This window comes from Eptesicus fuscus, chromosome 5 (assembly GCF_027574615.1).
Source record: "Eptesicus fuscus isolate TK198812 chromosome 5, DD_ASM_mEF_20220401, whole genome shotgun sequence".
Lineage (NCBI taxonomy): Eukaryota > Metazoa > Chordata > Mammalia > Chiroptera > Vespertilionidae > Eptesicus > Eptesicus fuscus.
Genome location: NC_072477.1, coordinates 44,072,066 through 44,090,212, shown reverse-complemented (window position 1 = coordinate 44,090,212; position 18,147 = coordinate 44,072,066). Strand labels below are relative to the sequence as shown.

Here is an 18,147-nt window from a genome sequence, read left to right as displayed (position 1 = left end):
TGATTGCCCCTAACTGCCCTCCCCTGCAGGCCTGGGTCCCCCGCAACTGCCCTTCCCTGCAGGCCCGGTCGCCCCCAACTTCCCTCCTCTGCCAGCATGGTCACCCCTAACTGCCCTCCCTTGCAGGCTTGATCGCCCCCAACTGCCCTCACTTGTAGGCCTGGTCCCTCCCAGCTGTCCTCCCCTGCTGGCCTGATCACCCACAACTGCCCTCCCTTGTAGGCCTGGTCCATCCCAACTGCCCTCCCCCGCTGTTTATCTTGTGGCGGCCATCTTGTGTCCACATGGGGGCAGCCATCTTTGACCACATGGGGGCAGCCATCTTGTGTGTTGGAGTGATGGTCAATTTGCATATTACTCTTTTATTAGCTAGGATAATTTTATTAATTTTTAAAAATTGATTTGAGAGAGAGTAACATCAGTTTGTTGTTCCACTTATTTATACATTCATTGGTTGATTTTTATATGTACCCTCACTGGGGATTGAACCTTCAACCTTGGCATATTGGGATGATGCTCTAACCAACTGAGCAACTCGGCCAGAGTCTATATTATTTTTATGTAAATTTCCAATTCGTTTTACATTTGTTGTTCCCAATTATTTCATCTGTATTACTAGACCTTAATCAAAATTACAAGCATCTTCAGGGCAGGCTCATCAGTCTTGAGTCCTGTAGCATCTATACACATGGCATCATAGTTCAGAACACCATCTTTGGGTGTATGTCCTGGCACTGTCAGTTACTAATTGTATGACTTTAAGCAGGTTATCTTAGCCTCTTCTTAGTAGAATGAAGGTAGATAGTAATATCTGCCTCGTAGAGATTTTGTGAGGACTAAATAACATACTATATATGAAACACTAGGACAGTTCTGGCATGTGATTAAATACTCAAGAAATAATAATATTAAATATATTCTTAGTGATTAAACTGTGCTTTCTGCTAACAAGCTTTTGGGTTTTTTTAATCTCCTATAGGTTTTGGCTATTGGTTTGAGGACTGGTGTCACCGAATGGCCTGCACCTCTGGAAGCAAAATCTGCTGTTGAACTTGTGCAAGAGTTTCTAAATGGTGTTTGTTTTCCTAATCCATGCTTCTACATTGTTTATTTTTCATAATTGGGAATTTATACTTGCTATTTTTAAATGAAGTTGTCTTTTTAGGCTTGGTATTCTTTTTGGTTGGGATATATAAACTATGAAGTCTGTCATGTTCAGAGGATAGTTTTCATTCTGAATTGCTAATGGTAACAGCGTAAGTAATTTTAAGAATAAGATTTAATTTAAAATTAGTATACCACAACCATATTTGAGATTGTAGTAGAAGAGAGGTGCAACAGTAACCTCAAGTACCTACCAGATGCCCAGCATTATGTGTCAGGGGCTTTCACTGTAACTCAGTTCATCCTCACACCCCTGCCCAGGGGTTATCTATTATGACTTCCATTGGAGAGTTAAGTAATTTGCTAAAATCCCCAGTTATACTTTTACTGTCCTCATTTGTCATTTGAAAATAGGATTAGGATGGAAATAATTTTGAAAGCAGAAAAATAAAATACAGAATTAATATGCTTTTGTCACTTTCTAGACTTAAATAAGCTGGATGGATTTGGTGATTCTACAAAAAAAGACACAGAGGTAAGTGATTGTTAGCATTTACATTGTACACTCACTGAAATCTAAATATTTTTTAAAAAACACTTTCCACAAAGATAGTCCTTTGTCATTACATTATTTACTCATATGTTTATACATTTTGTATGTTAATTTATTAATGATATTTTTCAGCAAAAAATACATATTCAAGAACAAAAAAGAAATATACACTGAAATAGCTTTTAAATGTGGTTGTATTATCCTTCATGCTGTGCCATCCATGTCAAATGGATCTGGTACATACAGCATAGGCAGTGTTTTGAGGGTAGTCTTGTCTTGGTCTTTAATGTCTGCACTGGTGATTGTTTTCCTAAAGGGCTGGTAAATAGTTTTAAATAGAACTAATACATATGTATAATTAATTCTCAACTGTAGAGAAGTAGAAATGAATATGTTAATATACTGTAACATGGTATAACTTTAGTATATTAATATAAGACAGCGTGTTAATATGCCAGAGGTGATATTATTAAATTAAGCTAATTGTGTTGTCATTTGACAAATAGGAAAATGGAGACAACAGTAATTTAAAAATTTTTACATGAAGAAAAGTCAATGCTTGTCTTTAAACATCACATTTTAAAAACAATTTTAGGGGTTCAGTTTTTCACTATTGATTTGTGTACTCGTTAGTGAATGAAGTTGTAGAAAAATTCATTCACATCTTTCTTTGTGTGTGTTCATGGGTCTATATTTTCTCAGAGCCACATTTGAAAGCTTATTGGCCTTAAACTACTTCACTTTTGAAAAAACAACAACTGAGCTTTGCCAGCATGGCTCAGTAGTTGAGCTTCGACCTATGAACCAGTAGGTCATGGTTTGATTCCTGGTCAGGGCATGTACCTGGGTTGCAGGCTCGATTCCCAGTGTGGGGTGTGTAGGAGGCGGCCAATCAACGATTCTCTCTCATCATTGATGTTTCTCTCTCTCTCTCTCTCTCTCTCTCTCCCATCCTCTCTGAAATCAATAAAAATATATTAAAAATTAAATAAAATTAAAAAAAACTAAACTGAGTATTCTCTGGCACTTCTTTTTCAGACAGTGAAGACCGATAGTACTGCATTAGATCGTTCCATCGAGTGTCTTTTCACAGTACGGGGCGATCTGGATTTTGCTGAGCAGCTGTGGTGCAAAATGAGTAGTAGTAGGTGTTCATCATGATTGTACAATAAAACTTTTTTCTGTTACTTCTTAGGCTTACCTTTAATTAAGTCTTCTGGAAATAACACAGTATGTTCTACTAGTTTTGTGTGCAAGTTTAGTTCCTGTTTTACAAATTAATTTCTAGTAACACACTGGCATATTCTACTCAAGAATTGTACTAATAATATAAGGCAGTTCATAGAATATTCTTTTCTTCTGCTAAGTCTTAGATGGTTTTTAAGCTGTGTTTATATGAATCAAAACATATACCTTAGAAAAATTGTAATTATTAGAGAAAGGAAAAGATATCTTGCCTAATAATAGACAAACATGTAAATTGTCCGCTACGCCCACAGCCAATCAGAGTGGGTATGCAAATTAGAAGGCCAAAGATGGTGGCCGCCCAGCTGCTCCAGGTGCGGAGTGGCCAGACAAGGCAGGACTCCTGCAATGAGGGGGGGGAGGGGTGCGAAGGGATCTACAGGAGCGGAGTGCCGCAGCAAAGACGAAGACAGCAGACTCTGGCCAGAGTCTGCAGCAAAGACGAATAAGGCAGACTCTGGCCGAGTGAAGGCCTGGGTCCCGGGTGCCGGAGGAAAACCGGTGCTGGAAGCCAAGAGAAGGAAGGCCTATTGCACAAATCTGTTCGTGCAATGGGCCTCTAGTTCCTTAATATTTTACTAAGTGTGTTATTTTGTGGCAGTTTCTTTCTTTAGAAATACATTGTCTTTTGCCTTTTTCTTTCCCCTTCCTCCATCCATAAAATACAGACTCTTGTCTTCCTCTTTGTGTGTCCTTAAGATTAATGACATATATCATCTGCAGAAATACCATGAACATAATGTTAGACTGACTTGTTTTTCAAGGTGTGATTTCATATCAAGACTTGGTGAAGTGTTTCACATTGATCATCCAGAGTCTACAACGTGGTGACATACAGCCATGGGTAGGTTTAGTAGTGTGTGTTGAATGTTTTCTCAACATGATGGTTAAAGACATAGGCTCTGGAGCATACTGCCTGAGCTTGAATTCTAGCCCTGTGACTCACTAGCTGTGTAAACTTGGGCAGATTTCTTTATTTCTCTGTGTGCTAGTTTCCTCATCTGTAAAGCAGGAGTAGGAATAATATTTACCTCATAGTGTTGTTTTAGGATTAAATAATTTAATTCATGTAAAGCTCTTAGCACCTAGCTCATAGGTAAGTGCTTGGTATTTGTAAGCAATTAATATTGTCATTGTTACTATTGCTATGAATGGTAATTCTCATATACTACTGATGAGGGTACAATTTGGAACACTCTTGAAAGCAATTTTCATAAGGATCCTGCAAATGTGTCATGCCCTTTGAATCAATAATTCTTTTGTTAAGATCCATCCTAAGCTCATACAGAAATGTGTATCAAGATTTTATGTATTAGAATAGTCATTAGAGCTTCATTTATGGTAGAAAAAAATGTAAGTAACCTAAATTTCCACTATAAATGAAATGACTAAGTAAATAATAATATAACATAATGGCACATGTAATAGTTGCTAAAAATGATGCTGACAGATGTGGAGAAATTCTTATGATGTTCAGCAAAAAGACAGGAATATACACTATTGTATTAAAGAATGTAAATGTTGGAGAGGAAAACGTAGAAGCAAATAAATGTTTTAGCAGTACTTTTGGTATTAGGGTTACAAGTGAGTTTTTCTAACTGCATTATACATTTCTATACTTTATGAATTTTCCATAATGAATTTGTGCTTTTACAATCAAGAAGAGGTTATATAAAAAGCTAGAAACAAAAAGAGTCCTTATTTAATTGGAATTATTTTAAATAATGTCACAGCTAAATTCATGCCTATAAAGCTTTGAAACTTTCAAAGGTGTGAACAAAGGTACACTCCAGAGCAAAGATATGCAAACTCTAATTAATTGGGCATTACTGATTCTAGACATTGTAGTCTTGGCCATTGAAATTTTTTCTTGAGAGTTTTTTTGTGAAGTGTTTACCAGTATATCCCTGCCAGGTGCAATGAGTACAAACAAAGTGAAAATAGTTTAAAAAAAGAAAATCCAAAAAAATTGTGATGAAAATTAGAGATCATAGGAAGACAGTAGGGAGAAAATATTTTAGATATGTTTAAAATTAATTAACATTTGGAACATACGTCAGATCTGTAAGTTTGCAGCTCTTTTTAATTTGCAAATGATCAAGTTAGTATGTTGGATGTCGTAGTCAATAAGGAGTTCCTTATGGCCTGTGCATGGACCATGAGAGAGTTTTCTGCTACAGTAGATTTCCAGTGTTGTTGAAGATGTTTGATTTGGGCAAAGATGCTCAAATAGCACTTAGCCAGGAGAAGAGAATTCCTAGTTATAAAGCTTCAAAGGACCATCTCTGCCTTCTCTTTGGTGGAATTACATCTGGGAGTAATAAGTTTAAGCCCTTCTGAATTGCTTTGGACTTGAACAAATGAGGCAGGAAAGGCACCTTAGAAAGTAACTTGGGGGCTTTTATTCAAACAATTTATAGTACCAGGAGGTTAAAGATGCAAGTTCATAATTTTTAGCTTGTAGCTAATGCAGTTTGCTTCTCTTTTGCTTATTGGATTAATTTATGGCTTTATAAAATTTTCTTGATTTCTAGCTCCATAGTGGAAGTAACAGTTTACTAAGTAAGCTCATTCATCAGTCTTACCATGGAGCCATGGACACAGTTTCTCTCAGTGGGACTCTTCCAGTTCAGATGCTTTTGGAAGTTGGTTTGGACAAACTAAAGAAAGATTATATCAGTTTTTTCATAGGTAAGTACCTTTCCAGCTCAAAAAATTAAAAAGTACATCATAGTTATCAGCCCGTAGGTATTCTCAGATTTTATCTTTCTACTTGTCCCTAGTCATTTGTAGTTCTGGCTTTGCCCCTGGTTCACTGTGAGACAAACACTTTCCTTCTCTGGCCCTTTGGGTTCTCCCTGGATAAAGGTATTAAATTAAAGATACTTATAGTGCTTGCTTGATTGTTTTTAGTTGAGATTCTACTCATTTTGAAATTCTATGAGTATAATGTAATTAATAAAAATGATTTTATGAGATGCTGTTTTAATATCCAACACTTCATTGTGTTTATTAGGGCAAACTGTGATCAATTTTAGAAAAAGTAATAATATGTCTTTATGGTGTAATGTGCCAGAAAATTTGACTATTTTTGAGAAACTATTTAGCTTGAGTATCTCTTTTATATATGAACTATGAAAATTTTTACTTAGGTTCTTTTTTTTTTATATTTTATTGATTTTTTTTTTACAGAGAGAAAGAGAGAGGGATAGAGAGTTAGAAACATCGATGAGAGAGAAACATCGATCAGCTGCCTCCTGCACGCCCCCTACTTGGGATGTGCCCGCAACCAAGGTACATGCCCTTGACCGGGAATCGAACCCGAGACCCTTCAGTCCCCAGGCTGACGCTCTATCCACTGAGCCACACTGGCCAGGGCTTTACTTAGGTTCTTTAACATGCAACAGATAATACCTAAAGCTTATTTGCATGTATGTTTTTTTCATAATAGGTCAAGAACTTGCATCTTTGAATCATTTGGTAAGTTTATTTTTTTAATCAAAATGTGGTTTTTCTTTTATTTATTCACTCTATATATAATTATTAAGTGCCTAATCAGTGTCCCTCTATCCTAGGTCCAGGAAACAGATAAATGGGACAGTCAATGCCCTTAATTACTACTGTCTAGTAACTAGACAGACAAAAAAGTAGCCCTTTTAGTATCATTTATCATTTCTTTACATTTATCTTATTGACACATACTTGTCTCCTGCTGAAGCCTGTGTACTCTCACAACTCCCATTTATCTAAAATGGTATGGGCTCGGCCGGTGTTGTTCAGTGGTTCAGCATCGACCCATTAACCAAGAGGTCACCAGTTTGATTCCTGGTCAGGGCACATGCCTGGGTTGCAGGCTTGATCCACAATAAGGGGACAGGCAGAAGGCAGCCAGTCGATGTTTCTCTCTCATTGATGTTTCTATCTCTCTATCCTTCTCCTTTCTTCTCTCTTTAAAATCAATAAAAAGCATATTTTAAAAAACATATAAAAATAAAATGGTTAGGGAATGCCTTTCTTTATAGGCCCTATAAAGGAATTTTTGCTTTACATTCTCTTGACCCATTTCTATTATACACAAATTCCAAAAAATTTATGATGTTCTTTAATGTATTGATTCAAAAGAGACTTTTGGATTTCAGGGTCATGATTACAAACTTTTGTATTTTTCTAGTGTCTTTATGTTGGAAGTTTAGGAAATTGAACAGCATCTGTACTGACCCTTGACATTTGATGGAAGATCCTTTTAAATATGTTTTTATTACTTCAGAGAGAGGAAGGGAGAGAAAGAGAGAGAGAGAGGGATAGAAACATCAATGATGAGAGAGAATCATTGATCAGCTGCCTCCCACACCCCCCCTACTGGGGATCGAGCCGCAAACCCTGGCATGAGCCCTGACTGGGAATCAAACTGTGATCTCCTGCTTCCTAGGTAAATGCTCAACCATTGAACCATACCAGTGGGGCTTAGAAATGAATCTATAGTACCAACTCATTTTGTCATATGTCTCAGAAAAATACAAGATAGAAAACTCTAGCTGTGTCTGTTGTGCAAAGTAAGATTCAACTGGATTCTTCAGAGGTTTAATTTTTGCTTTTCAAATTTTAAACATTTTGTATATCTTTTTAGTGGAAACATACTCGTATATACATGTATGTACACTGAGTGGCCAGATTATTATGATCTCTGAATGCATAATAATCTGGCCACTCAGTATCCTACCTAATAATAGACAAATATGCAAATTGACCGTACCTTCGCTATGCCTGCGATTGGCCAGGAGGCGCGGGGGCGGGGGGGCGGGACTCGGGGGGGCTGGGGTGGCCGATTGGGCTGGCGGGATGCTGAGCTTGCGTTGCCAGCGGCGGCTCGAGCTCAGCGTCTGTGCCATGGCTGTGCTGCGGCACAGAAGGGGCCTCTGGGGCAGAGAGCTCACGTCCCACCGCGGACCATCAAAAGCGGGGGAGCTGTGTGCCTGTCTGCTCGGGCACCAGGCCTTTCAGAAGCCTCCAGTGCGGCAGGCACCCAGCTCCACCGTGATCGAAAGCGAAAGCGTGTAGGGGACCCTACACGTGCATGATTCAATCATGCACTGGGCCTCTAGTATATATATATAAATATATTGGAGGCCCAGTGCATGAATTCGTGCATGGGTGGGGTCCGGCCAGCCTGGCCAGGGGGAGGGGACATGGGCGGTTGGCCGGCCTGCCTGCTGGTCGAACTCCTAGTCAAGGGACAATTTGCATATTAGCCTTTTATTATATAGTATATACACTGAGTGGCCAGATTATTATGCATTCAGAGATCATAATAATCTGGCCACACTCAGGGTATATGCACATGTATATATGTTAATGGTGGGCCTCGATGGGAATGGTTTGATAAATTTTTTAAAACTTAGAAAAGTAATAACACTATTGAAAGTTAGAATACTTATAGGTCAAATACACCCTTAATTTCATCACCCAAATATTAGTACTCTAATTTTTATGAATTCCCCTCTAGTCATTTCATATGCCTGTTTTTTTTAAAAATATGGTTTGACTCCAAACTTTTGACATAATAGTCCTTAAACTTGAAAATCTCCTAGAAGGCTGGTTAAAATGCTAATTCCTAGGCCCAAGTGACTGGGTAGGTCCAGGGCTCAGTAATTTCTTTTAAACAAGCCACCTCCTATTCCAAATAGCTGATGTTTTCCCTTACTATATTAGTTTTATATCACTGCATAACAAATTACCACAAACTTAAATGCTTAAATGAACACAAATGTATCTTATAGTTTCCAAGGGTTGAGAGTTGGGCACATTTTAGCTGGGTCTTCTCTGCTCAGGTCTTCACAAGGCTGAAATCAAGGTGTCAACTGCATTTTCATCTAGATGCTTAAAGGCGAGATCTACTTCCAAGTTCCTTCATTTGTTGTTGATAGAATTATTTTCCTTGTGGCCTATGACAAATGTCCCATTTTCTTGCTAGCTGTTGGCTCAGGATCAGTCTTAGGTCCCAGAGGTTTGTGAGTCCTTGCCATGTGGCCCTCTCAAACATTACAGGCGGTTTGTTTCTTCAGAGCCAGTGGGAGATATCTCTAATGCATCTTCACCTTTTAAAGGGCTCACCTGATTAGGCCATAGTAATGACTGTGATCTCTCTTTTGATTGATCAAATGTCCATCAGTTAGTAGCCTATTCAGAGGAGTGACATTCCATCATATTCAGAGGTCCTGGCTCAAGGGGAAGGGATTATATCAGATGTGTACTCCAAGGGGTGGGAATCTTGGGAACCATTGTAGAATTCCACCTACCATATTTGCCAAGGGCTATTTCCTTAGGATGGGTTCTCAGAAATAATATTAGGCCTAAGCATTTTATGATGCTTGTGCCAAATTTCTTTTCCAAAGGGTTGTACAATTTACCAGTGATATATGTGAGTGGAATCTTATCCATACACTTGCTTAATTTCTTGGTACTTCAGGTTTACTACCTATTTTTAGAGGTGGACACTTCCATCGACATAGCAAGAGTATTGAAGTTAAGAATTACCTGATTTGCCATTTAGTCCATCTGGAGAGGTTGGTTGGTAGCATAGCCACCCTCTTGGTCCTCCTTGGTGGAGCAGTTCTGTGATTTGCCTTCACCAGAGAATATGTAGGATGGTTTGCTTAGAACATCCTCAGTGAAGACTTTACTTAGATTAATTAGATAAATAGTATTGAAAGGTGGTATATTCTATCTAGCTGCCTCCTGTCTTTTTTCCCACCTATGAATTACGCATCCAGACTTAGGTTTAGCAGGCATACCCATATTCTTTCTAAAGATTTCCCTTAACTAACTCCCTATTTTGCTTACACTTTTTTTTTTTCACTCTAGGAATATTTTGTTTCTCCATCAGTAGATATACAAGAACAAGTTTGTCGTGTTCAAAAACTCCACCATATTCTAGAAATAATAGTCAGTTGCAAGCTTTTCATTAAACCTCAACATGAGCTCCTCTTTTCTTTAACACTGTAAGTATTTCTCTGTTGTTTTTACTAACATAACATTCTCTTCTGAAATAGTTGCAGCCAAAATATGTACCTTTTTATTATCAGTTAGGATAGAACCTGCGCATCCTGTCTTCACAGTAGCGGAATGGTTCTAAGTCACTGTCATAGGAAGGAAAGTCTTTGAGTTCAGAAGGAATAAGTTTAACACTCGGCTCTAGCACTTCCTAATTTCCAGAGGAAGTTTCCTTTCACTGTATCTTGTTTTCTCGTCTATAAAAGGATCTAATAACCTCATATGTTTGTTGTCAGGATAAAGTGATATAATGTATATAAAGTACCTGTCACTTAATAGTTGCTTAATGAATATTAGTTCCTTGTCTTTTTTTTTAACATTTTTATACATTTGGGCCAAACTAATTGCTAGCCATTTATATGGTAACTAAATGGAATTAATTATTACCAGACCTCTGTCAGCAGCTTTACTGTAATTTAGAGATTTCTGCCCATCAGTTTGACTAAAATTAGTTTGCAATAATTCTCATACATGGATTGCTGGCGTCTTGTGTGTATTGGAGGTCTCAAACTGGAAATAAGTGAACCATCCAGTGGCAGAACTGAGTTTCTTTTTATCTGTGAAAGGAAATGTACCTCTGCCTTTTCCAAAATTAGAATTTGCCTCAGTTGTAAAGGGAAAAGTACTAGAAATTGTTACTGTTTTTTTCTCCATTAAAGATAAGTAGTATAAATAAGTTAATTCTTTAATTCCCCAGACTCTGAAGACCAAGGAGGCTGTATCTTTCTCTTTTGCCTCTTTGTTTTTTTCTTTCTTCCCACACACACTTAAGCCTTTATTTGGGCTCAATTTAAATGTATTTTATATTTATGAGAAATATGTCTACTACTAATTTTTTAAAAGCAAATGATATTTCTATCAAAAAACAAATAACCAATGTTTTGTTGGGAGTAGGGGTATTGTATTTTGTTTTTTACTTTTATGTCCCTGAAATTATTCTGTTGTTGATGTTATGGTTAGTAGCATTCAATAAAATGGTTCCCTTATGAATTTTAGACTACCAGAAAGCCTTTATCTCCACGTGGCATTTTTTTTCCAAAAGAGGGTCTTTTTTTTACTTTTATAGATCCTGCATAAAATATTATAAACAAAATCCTCTTGATGAGCAACATAATTTTCAGCTGCCAGTCAGACCAACTGCTGTAAAAAATTTATATCAAAGGTAAGCAATTTAATAATTAAATTGTACTTTAAGTCCGGTCATGATTCCAGGCAGTTTTGGTGTCTGTTCCCCAGGACCCAGTGCTGCTTCTCCTCTGAAACCTTTATCATCTTACCCCCTCTCTGCTCATAGTCTGATAGTTCCCCCTCTGCCCTGCCTTCTCCCAGACCTTTTGTCTACTCTCTTTCGACCATTGCGCCTCTAGTCTTTCATTTTTCTCTCAATTTGTAATTTCTTTGCTGAACAGGGTAGAAAGTATAACCAGAAAGGAAATGACAGTGGAAAAAGAGTGATCAGGGTAATGATAAAATCTAAGGTATGGCAGTGGGAGTGAGAGAAGAGGAAGGGATTGAGGAGGTAGAGAACTGTGAGGCTAAGAAGACAGATTAGCCATCCATGTGAAGACTTGAGTTTGCCTCAAATGATGGTCTCCCCTCAGCATATAATACACTTGAACTTTCTCTTATACTAAAGTCACTCTTATTTATACCCTCCCTCTCTTTAGTTCCCTCTTATTGAAACCCCAGCACTCCCATGAAACTGCTCTGGCAGAGGCCATCAGTGGCTTTCTTTTTTCTTTTAAGATTTATTTTATTTTATTTAGTTTTTAGGAGGAGATAGAGGAAGGGAGAGAGAGAGAGAGTGAGGGAGAGAGAGAAACATCAGTTTGTTGTTCCATCTATTTATGCATTCATCAGTTGATTCTTGTATGTGCCCTGACTGGGGATCAAACCTGCAACCTATATATCAGGGCAGTGCTCTAACCAGCTGAGCTACCCAGCCAGGGCTTATTAGTGTCTTTCTAATTACCATATGCAGTGGACACTTGCCAATACAACAATGTTTTTTAGCTCCTTGTGCAATTAGCTAGCCCACCAATTCTTTCTCCTTCAGTAAGCACTACAAGGCAGTTTAACACAATTGCTTTCTGGAACCTTTCCCTTCCTCTGTTTCTGTGACATTGCATTCTGTCTTAATTTTAATTCTAACTCTCTGGTCCACCTCCTAGACTGAGAATAGTTTCCTATCAATTTCTCCTTCCTCTGTCTGCTTTTTATATGTAAGTTTTCACCAGAACTCTATATTCTCTGACTTCTTCTTACTTTCTATCTTCCCTGGGTGATTACATTCACACTCAAGGTTTCAATTCCTCTGGGCTAATAATTCTTTTTTTTTTTTTTTTAATATATTTCATTGATTTTTTACAGAGAGGAAGGGAGAGAGATAGAGAGCTAGAAACATCGATGAGAGAGAAACATCGATCAGCTGCCTCCTGCACACCTCCCACTGGGGATGTGCCGCAACCAAGGTACATGCCCTTGACCGGAATCGAACCTGGGACCTTTCAGTCCGCGGGCTGACGCTCTATCCACTGAGCCAAACCGGCCAGGGCTGGGCTAATAATTCATAACCCATATCTCCAGCATCTCCTGAGCTTCAGACCCATGTTTCTAAATGCCTTTTAGAAGTGAACCCCCAACTTCAGTGTCCTCTAAAATCTGAAATTTAGAATTCTGACCTGTTTGTCTCTTCTTCCTTAGTGCTTATCACATAAGGATTTCACTAATGACTGTAGAAGGAAGAAAGAAAGGAAATAACTACCTTTTCTCTTTGATGTTTTTTATTTTCTTAGTGAGAAGCCACAGAAATGGAGAGTGGAAATAAATAGTGGTCAAAAAAAAGTGAAAACAGTTTGGCAACTGAGTGACAGTCTACCTGTAGACCATCTGAATTGTCACAAATCTGGTAAATATGGTTTGTAATCTATTTAGAGAAATTGAAAATGAAAATAAAATTTTACTGGTAGAGATTATTATTATAGGTCTTGTGCTCAATTTGAATATTTTTAAATGTTTTTATTGATTTTAGAGAAGAAGGAAGAGGGGGAGAGAGATAAAAACATCGATGAGAGAGAATCATTGATCAGCTGCCTCCAGTATACCCCCTACTGGAGATCGAACCCGCAACCCCGGCATGCGCCCTGACTGGGAATCGAACCACGACCTTCTGGTACATGGGTCGATGCTCAACCACGAAGCCACACCTGCTGGGCTCTTGTGCCCAATTTTAAATGATTTTCCTAAACTCTACATGTAAACATATTTATTCTGAAAAAAGAAATCATGAAAGAGTGCTTTTTTTCGTTATCCTGGATAGAGGAGCTTTTATTAAAAGAGATCAAGCAGTAGGAATAAAAATAAGTTAAAAGATTGAAATGCCATACTTCACATTTTTGTGCACTGTTTAAAATAGTGATATTTCTGCCCAAATGTCTTCTCTGTGTCTGGAATAAGGGTTGAGGTTTCTAGTATTCTATCAAAGAATGTTTTTTAGCTCCTGGTGTAATTAGCTGGCCTATCAAGTCTTCCTCCTTCGTTAGACACATATAAAACTGTCATCTTCACACATGTGAATTGTATGGTGCTGTAGTCTTCTACTTGTATAGGTCTTAAATGACTGAATTAAAATATTGCAAGTATTATCCAAAATCAAATCTAGTGGTTGTAAGACAAAATCCAAGAAGATTTCAAACGCCTATAGTTAACTACTGCTGAGAATACAAATAGTCCTATTTAAGCGATTAATACCTTGCAAAATTATTTCCAGAATATATTTTCCCAAAATATATTTTATCCTTCTCCCCAAAATATATTTTAATTCAAGCATAATGGAAACTTCTCTCAAATAGAATGGAAACTTCTCTATTCATATGGCTGAACTGTATAAGTCCCAAAGAAACTGAAAGAATTTTCTTGAAAATCATCAGTTAAAATCATGCTGTCTTTTCTAAGTGTGATATAAAACATGAAATCTATATAAACAATTGAAAATAAACTATATAAAAATAAAAAAATTTCTGCATGGCAAAAAATACTGGAGGCAAAACAACAGACAAATGACAAATTAGGAAAAGAAATTTGTAGCTCAAGTTCAGAAAAGGGGCTACATTCCCTAGTAAATTTCACATCAGTAAGAAAAATATTAATAACTCAATAAAAAAAATAATCAAGTAATATGGACAGTTCAACAGAAAGGAAATTCAAATGTCATTTTAAAAATAAAAGGTGATGCCTGGCCGGTGTTGCTCAGTGGTTGAGTGTCTAGGAAGTTCTAGGAGGTTCATGAACTAGGACAGTGGTCGACAAACTCATTAGTCAACAGAGCCAAATATCAACAGTACAACAATTGAAATTTCTTTTGAGAGCCGAAAACCGACTTCTGCGCATGGGCCACAAAGTTTCAATCGCACTGTATGTGAGCGCCCGCACGTGGTATTTTGTGGAAGAGCCACACTCAAGGGGCCAAAGAGCCGCATGTGGCTCGCGAGCCGCGGTTTGCTGACCACTGAACTAGGAGGTTCAACTCCCAGTCAGGGCACATGCTCAGGTTTCAGGCTTGATCCCCAGTAGGGGGCATGTAGGAAGCAGCTGATCAATGATTCTCTTTCATCATTGATGTTTCTATCCTCCCTTCTGCTCTGAAAAAATATTTAAATAAAAAACAAAACTAAAAGGTGCTGCCCTAGTTGGTTTGGCTCAGTGGATAGAGTGTCGGCCCTTGAACTGAAGGGACACAGATTCGATTCTGGTCAAGGGTTTGATTCTGGTCAAGGGCATGTACCTCAATTTCAAGCTCAATTCCCACCTGGTTGGGGCGCATGTAGGAGGCAACCAATCGATGTGTCTCTCTCACATAGATGTTTCTCTCTATCTCTCCCCTGCCCTTTCACTTTATCTAAAAGAAATCAATGGAAAATATCCTCGGTGAGTATTAACAACAACAACAAAAAGTAAAAATAAAAGGTGCTCAGCTTAGCTGGCATGGCTCAGTGGTTGAGCATTGACCTATGAACCAGGAGGTCATGGTTTGATTCTGGTCATGGCACATGCCTGGGTTGCTGGCTCGATCCCCAGTGTAGGACATGAAGGAGGCAGCCAATCGATGATTCTCATCACTGATGTTTCTATCTTTTTCTTCCTCTCCCTTCCTGTCTGAAATCAATAAAAATATTTAAAAATAAATAAATAAAAGGTGCTCAACTCTATATAATCAGAGAAGTGCAAATTTATGTTATACGTCATGTTACTTACCTTCACCTATCAGTTTGGCAAAGATCAAAAAGTTAGGTGTCAGTGCTGCCAAGGACATGGAGGAACAGGCAGTCAGTCAACCTCACACATTGCTGTTTGGAGTGTAAAGTTGTACAGCTTTGGAGGGCAATATCCACCAAAATTTTACAAGAATACATTTTTTGGTCCAGCAATTTCTTTAATAGGAACTTATTCCACACATATAACCAGACTAGAGGCCCACAGGGATCGGGCCTAAACCTGCAGTCGGACATCCCTCTCACAATCCGGGACTGCTGGCTCCTAACCACTCTCCTGCCTACCTGCCTGATCACCTCTAACCACCTCTGCCTGCCAGCCTGATTGCCCCTAACTGCCTCTGCCTGCCAGCCTGTCACCCCTAACTGCCCTCCCCTGCCAGCCTGATTGCCCCTAACTGCCCTCCCCTGCTGGCCTGATTGCCCCCTCACTGCTCCCCTGCCAGCCTGATCACCCCTAACTGCTCTCCCCTGATGGTCTGATCACCCCTAACTGCCCTCCCCTGCCAGCCTGAAAGATGTCCAGTCTAATTAGCATATTACCCTTTTATTATCATAGATGTGCAAAAAGACCTATGAACAAGATTATTGATTGCAGTACATAATGTTTGCAGTAGCAAAATACTGGAGAAAACATGAAGACAGGCATAGGTCTGGAAGGATACCCCCAAATTCCTGAGGTGTAGCATGGTGAGGGCAGGAGTGATTCTCATCTTTGGCTGAACGTTAGAATCATCTGGGGAATTTTTAAAGTTTAAAGTTCTTATACCCAGACCAAGTAAATTGGAATCTCTGGAAGGAGAGCCTGGAAATCATTAATATTTAAAGTTCTCCCTTGTGCAACTTAAGGTTGAGAACCACCAACTTAAACATTTTATTTTATCTACATATGTTGTTGCTAGTGTTTTGTGTGTTTTTTTTTAAGATATATTACTTTTATGATTAAAAAGTAAGTTTTAAACACATGAACATATGTGATGTATTTTTGGAAATGCCGTTTTAAAATTTTAAAGATTAAATGACCTCTGTCATGAGGAAATTCATGCAACATTAAACACCTTTTTCCAATGATGCTGAATAAGTGAAGTATACTGAACGTATCTTTCAGTCTTTTTGATGCAGTTCGCTTCAAAAAAAGGGTGAAAATGATTTTTAATGTTAGAGTTAAAATAATTTGCTAATGCATTGGTGTAATGAGTCCTATGGAAATAAAAATTTTAAAAGAAATTTTATGTAAATAAATGAAATTGTGTGCTTAGAAACACACTCAAACTTCATTGTGGCTTGGATAATATAACCTCTTCTAACCATCATATATTCTTGATGTGTTTGTCTAGAAATTATTCAGTGACTTTTGGCCCAAAACAAGACCCACTATTGAAGGAGGACCTCATTTATATTCAAACAAAGCCCTGATTGTAAATATTAAAGCCCAGTAATGATTTTTTTTTTCTAAAGGTCACATGTATTTAAGATGTTAGACTTTCTATTTCATTGGACTGAACACTTTGGTTGAATACTAGTTTTTCAAGATATCTAGTGGTATGATACTCTTGAGTAGAACAGTTGATATCAAAAGCAGGAAGACTTGAGAGAGAAAAATGTACCTTTATCTGCCATGGGAAGAGAGAATAATGATTTGGAGCTAATGGGGGAAAAAGACAGTGTCTAGTAGAGTGCTGCTCACCCAGAGGATGTTCAGGAAATGATTGTTGATAATGGTGAGACTATGGAAACCAAAATGTTGACCCACAAGAAAGTGCACATAATCTCATCTAAATGCTAGTTGTACATTTATTTTGAAATACAACAGACTTCAGGAGGAAAAAACAGATATGTGTCTAACCCTAAGACTACAAATCCTAGGTAGAATATTTTTTCTGAGATACCTGTTTAAGATTGGAAAAAATTATTTAACTGTAGTGGATGAGGCACAAACAAATAAACCAAATTAAAAATGTATAATTTTTTAAAAATCTGCTTTATATTTTTAATTTGTTTAGTCATGTTTTCAGTGCACCAAGAGTGTTTACTACTTAAAGGAATTGTTCTTGCTGCTTTTTGTCTAACAAATTCTCTTAAAGTAGAAGACACACCATTCAGGCTACCCCTCTATTATTGTAAAATTCAGCAGTATACATGGTAGAAAAGTCAGCAGGGTGTAAACAATTCTGATCTCACTATCTTTCTAGTTACAGATTTTTCTGAATCAATATTAAACAGTAGCCTGGAAGAAAGGATATCCTTTACTACCATGGTTACCTGCAGCCAGGTGCATTTCAAGTGAAGGGTGCTGATGGGCTCCTCTATCAGGTGGTATGTTCACTTTTTGTTCTCTCTGAATACTTTGTAATGTGTTAAATACCTTATGTTTTTTTTCCCTACAACATAAATGCTGACTTAATACATTAGGAATATAGATTGTCAGTAATCATATAAAAGACTTACCAAATGTTACTGAGCAGTGTAAGTCTTTAATTTCCTGTCTACTTTCTGTAGTCAACCTACTAGGTCAGTTTAATTCTAAAACCAGGGAAACAAAAACAGTTTTTTTTAGTGGAAATATTGTTGTACCTTAAAGCTGGATATAGAGTAGAAAGAGAGTTTGATTTAAAAAATATTAATGGAAGAGAAAAACACTGGACAGGTACATCAGTTTGACATTGAAAACAAAGATTGTTAAAAGCAATTTTATCCCAGCCCAATTGTAAGACTAAACCCGATTTTAAAAATGTTTAATTTGAGAAGGTATTAACCAACCAAAAGAATTAATGGGGGCGGGGGTCAATGGGGGAAAAAAAAAGGAGACATATGTACTACTATTTGTTATACCTTAAACAATAAATGTTTAAAAAAAGAATTAATGGAATAGCATTCCTACTATCTTACTGTTTTTGTGTTTCAGAAACAACATTAAATAATGAG

The 18,147-nt window shown here is 37.7% G+C and overlaps 1 protein-coding gene across 1 annotated transcript in view; it reads left to right on the top strand.

The window, feature by feature from the left end:
* ZWILCH (zwilch kinetochore protein) overlaps window positions 1–18,147 on the top strand; it is a 38,377-nt gene that overhangs the window by 18,916 nt on the left and 1,314 nt on the right. Inside the window, exons 9-18 of the mRNA XM_028141867.2 lie at window positions 980–1,073; window positions 1,590–1,639; window positions 2,696–2,801; window positions 3,667–3,746; window positions 5,437–5,593; window positions 6,354–6,382; window positions 9,764–9,900; window positions 11,019–11,114; window positions 12,748–12,860; window positions 17,415–17,538. Coding sequence (XP_027997668.1) covers window positions 980–1,073; window positions 1,590–1,639; window positions 2,696–2,801; window positions 3,667–3,746; window positions 5,437–5,593; window positions 6,354–6,382; window positions 9,764–9,900; window positions 11,019–11,114; window positions 12,748–12,860; window positions 17,415–17,509 — 957 coding nt within the window. The 3' untranslated portion in view covers window positions 17,510–17,538. The remainder of the gene's footprint in view (window positions 1–979; window positions 1,074–1,589; window positions 1,640–2,695; window positions 2,802–3,666; window positions 3,747–5,436; window positions 5,594–6,353; window positions 6,383–9,763; window positions 9,901–11,018; window positions 11,115–12,747; window positions 12,861–17,414; window positions 17,539–18,147) is intronic.